This window comes from Egretta garzetta, unplaced genomic scaffold (genome assembly GCF_000687185.1).
Source record: "Egretta garzetta isolate BGI_Z169 unplaced genomic scaffold, ASM68718v1 scaffold96, whole genome shotgun sequence".
In the NCBI taxonomy this organism is placed as follows: Eukaryota; Metazoa; Chordata; class Aves; order Pelecaniformes; family Ardeidae; genus Egretta; species Egretta garzetta.
Window position 1 is genome coordinate 809,049 of NW_009259965.1, and position 3,346 is coordinate 812,394.

General features: G+C 41.1%; 1 protein-coding gene across 1 annotated transcript in view; it reads left to right on the forward strand.

The window, feature by feature from the left end:
- The window catches only part of SH3BP5 (SH3 domain binding protein 5), a 54,943-nt gene that overhangs the window by 11,658 nt on the left and 39,939 nt on the right, over positions 1-3,346 (forward strand). The window contains exon 3 of the mRNA XM_009640202.2: positions 2,097-2,225. Within this exon, the coding sequence (XP_009638497.1) occupies positions 2,097-2,225 (129 nt within the window). The remainder of the gene's footprint in view (positions 1-2,096; positions 2,226-3,346) is intronic.

Sequence of the window (3,346 nt, forward strand, 5' to 3'; positions counted from 1 at the left end):
TTAAAAAGTGTGCTTTTCCTTGGTGTTTTTTGGTTTTTTTTTTTTTTTTTTTTTTTTTAAACTCCAGGTGGAGTCCTCTTTCCCCTATTGGGTAAGAGTGTACATAATTATTACAAGAATAAATTTGGGGTAGGTCTCTAAGCACAGATTTGGTAGTGATGATTTCTTTGTTCCAAATGCTTATCTTACAAGCATGGGAACTGAATTTTTTTCTGAATCATTGCATAGGGCTTTTTTTGCTTAATGCATATACATTTATGTTTTTCTTTAACTATTTTCTTTCCACAACTGGTATCCTAACATGCAGCTTTCACAAAGAAAGTTAAGAATAAACCTTCAGGCTCACTTATTTAGAAATGAGTTTTTACTTTTGTTCCTGCAATTGTAGGAAAAAAATGTTTTTGTTAAATTTACTTCAGTTCTTAAGGTTTTTCTTGCAACATAGTCATTGTGCTTGCAGTCTTATTTCAGTTACTTGTGAAACTCATTTTGAGCAGTGAACCGTGTATCGACCAGTACTTCAACTGGAAATATTCAAACCCTTCTCACTGAGAAAATCTTGACTCGATACGTATTGTTTTAATGATACATTTCAGGCTTTCACTAAGAAATGAGATTATTGACTAGATTGGAGTTAATAAAATAATAAGTTAATGTGCAGTTAATTCTCTGTTTGTGATCTCGTTATCCATTTGCATACTTCCTTAGAATAAATTGGTGTACCTTAAGAAACCAAAGCTATTTGCATCAGACTAAAATATAACTGATGCTGGCTAAGGTTTTCAGTAACACCAAAAAGGAAGCAAAGAAGCTTTTACTGAAGCATGTTGCTTTTTCTGTGAAAACTAAGGTATTATTGCAGATTTTTTTTCCACTTCGGAGAGCATAGTGGTAGGTTCCAATGTATTTTAATTCTGAATTACTGAATAAACAGTTGTGCTTTCTAGAAATCCTCAACAATAATGACAAAAACCTGAATTACAGCACTTCTTCAAGCCAGCTGCTTCCTGATAATCAACATGTCACTCCAGCAGTCTGCGTAAATCCTGCTCTCTAATTAGAATTACAAGGCTTGTCGAGAGCTCACATGGCCCTTCCTCTTCATCTCCTTAAATCCTGGGCCAGGTCCCAGCCTGAATTTGCATCTTTCTGCAATAATTCTGTTTTTAGAGTCTGTGTTAGATGCTGACATCGAAATCAGAATCACTTTGCTTAAAGGTCTGGAAATTTCAGTGGAGCAGAGAAAATATTTTAATTGCTTCAGCTAATCACGTAAAGAGGGCAACTCATCCAGTTTGGTAGAAGCTGGAATTTACTTTTCTTCAATGTAGTAGTTAATAGCCATCAAATGGAAAGTATGCATCCTTACCCATTGATAGAAACCATAGCTGAAAAGATGGGCTTTTATGGCAGGAAGTCTTGCCACAAGGTCCTGGAAGCTTTTGCTGCTATTGAAGTAAGTAGGGTGTGTTTATAAAAGGGAAGAGGAGCTGACTTGAAAATGTATCATGTGGGAAATGTCCAGTTCTTCCTGCAAAAAGCAGATCCTGTCCATCCTCATTTGCATTGTGAAATGGTGTCTCTGGGGGGGAACAGTACTGGGGATGTGACATGCTAAGGTTTAGGAGATGCTGATTCCAGCTGATTTGCCAGCCTGCTGCGGGGATTTGGCCTTCCTGCTAGCCCCATTCTAGTGTTGTCTAGATGAGATGTCTCTGCCATCAAACTCCCTCCCAGAACTTGTTACGCTGCTGTTTGCCTCCTCACAGAGTGAGTAATTTACAAGCTATTCCTCTCTGAGAAACCCTGCCAGAAGTGACATCTAGCACAGGCTATTTCAGGCTTTGTATAAAAGCTGTCTTTGAAAGACAAATATTTGGTGTTCAGGATGCTAGCTTTTGGATGCAGTTCTAGGTTCCTGTTATTACCTCTACTGAAGAATTCTGGCTTAGTCCAAATGCCAATAACTGTTTTGAATGTGTCAGCTCGTGTGTGAGTCTAAAGAGCAACCTGAAGGTAGGAACAAACAGGAAGAAATAAATTTTAGAGCTCTAATCTATCTTTGCCCTTTCTTTCCTTTCTGCAATATTTTGAAGGATGCACGCCAGAAGTTCCGCTCTGTGTTGGTTGAAGCAACGGTGAAACTGGACGAACTGGCAAAGAAGATTGGAAAAGCTGTAGAAGACTCTAAACCTTACTGGGAAGCTCGGAGGGTGGCCAGGCAGGTGAGAACTTTCTGCCTTTTAAGCTTGTGCTAGTAGTTGGAGAGCACATACTGAGATTGCATTGCTTTCCTGCTATTAATAACATCTTAAGCGTATGCGTGTGGCTGGCATTGGTCTATATCTTGAGTTGCATATCAGCTGGGTGAATCGATGGCAAAAATGTGTTTCTTCACAGCCACAGCTGCACATGTTGTTCAGTCCAGGAACAGCTACAGCAGACACAAATGATTAATAGCAAAAGACTAGTTCTGTTCTCTCGTTATCAATGGTCTTTCAGAGCCCTGATCTTTCCCAGCAATAGTTGTAATTATGAAGTCTACAATGTATTTTCAAATGTATCTGCTCTTCTTAAAGCAAAATGCTCAGCTGCTAAATGGCTGCAACTGGAAGCTGCTGGGAAAGAGCTTGGAGTGAGGAAAATGTGGCTCTAAAGTGTGTTGGTTTGGGGAGAAACTGAGCTCTGCTTTCTGTACTGTCATCAGGACCTTACCTCCCTCGCCCCGCCTACTTCTTGCTTATTGATAGGCCTGTGTGGCTGTGACAGGGAAGGATGAGGTGTGGAAGTAAGGGTGTGACCTACTGGCTGCAGGGAAAGCAACAAAGCTTGTGAGATGTCAGGCAGCTTCTCGCTTTAGGGGAAAAGTAGCTGAGTTGAGTGTGTGGTGGCTTAGGCAGTGCTTCTGCTTGGTGTCTGTAATGGGGCTGCTGGTGTCTGAGGCTTTTTGTTTTTTCCCAAAGTGGGGGAGGCTGTTCCTGGGTGCCAATTCTATTTTCTCTTGAGGCAGAAGTGGAGGAAGAGTTGCCTAGAGCTGCTGCTCTGTGCTTGGCTGGAGGGATGTGTGGGGTGGCATCTGTGGCTAGGTAGCCAGGATGTGATCATGTTCAAGGAGAGAGTGAGAGATGGGGTAGCATGTGTGAAATATGTGGAAATTGTGGAAGGATTTTGTAAAAATAGGTAGGGGATGAGGTTGAGGGATGAGAAAAGTAGTGTAGGTATGTGCCAGAAGGCAGCAAGTAAACTCAAGGAATAAGAGAAGAGGAGGGAAGAGAATACATCCTCAGAACAAGGCACAGGAAAGGGAGGCATGAACGCAAGTTTCATGGCTTTGAAAAGCTGATGA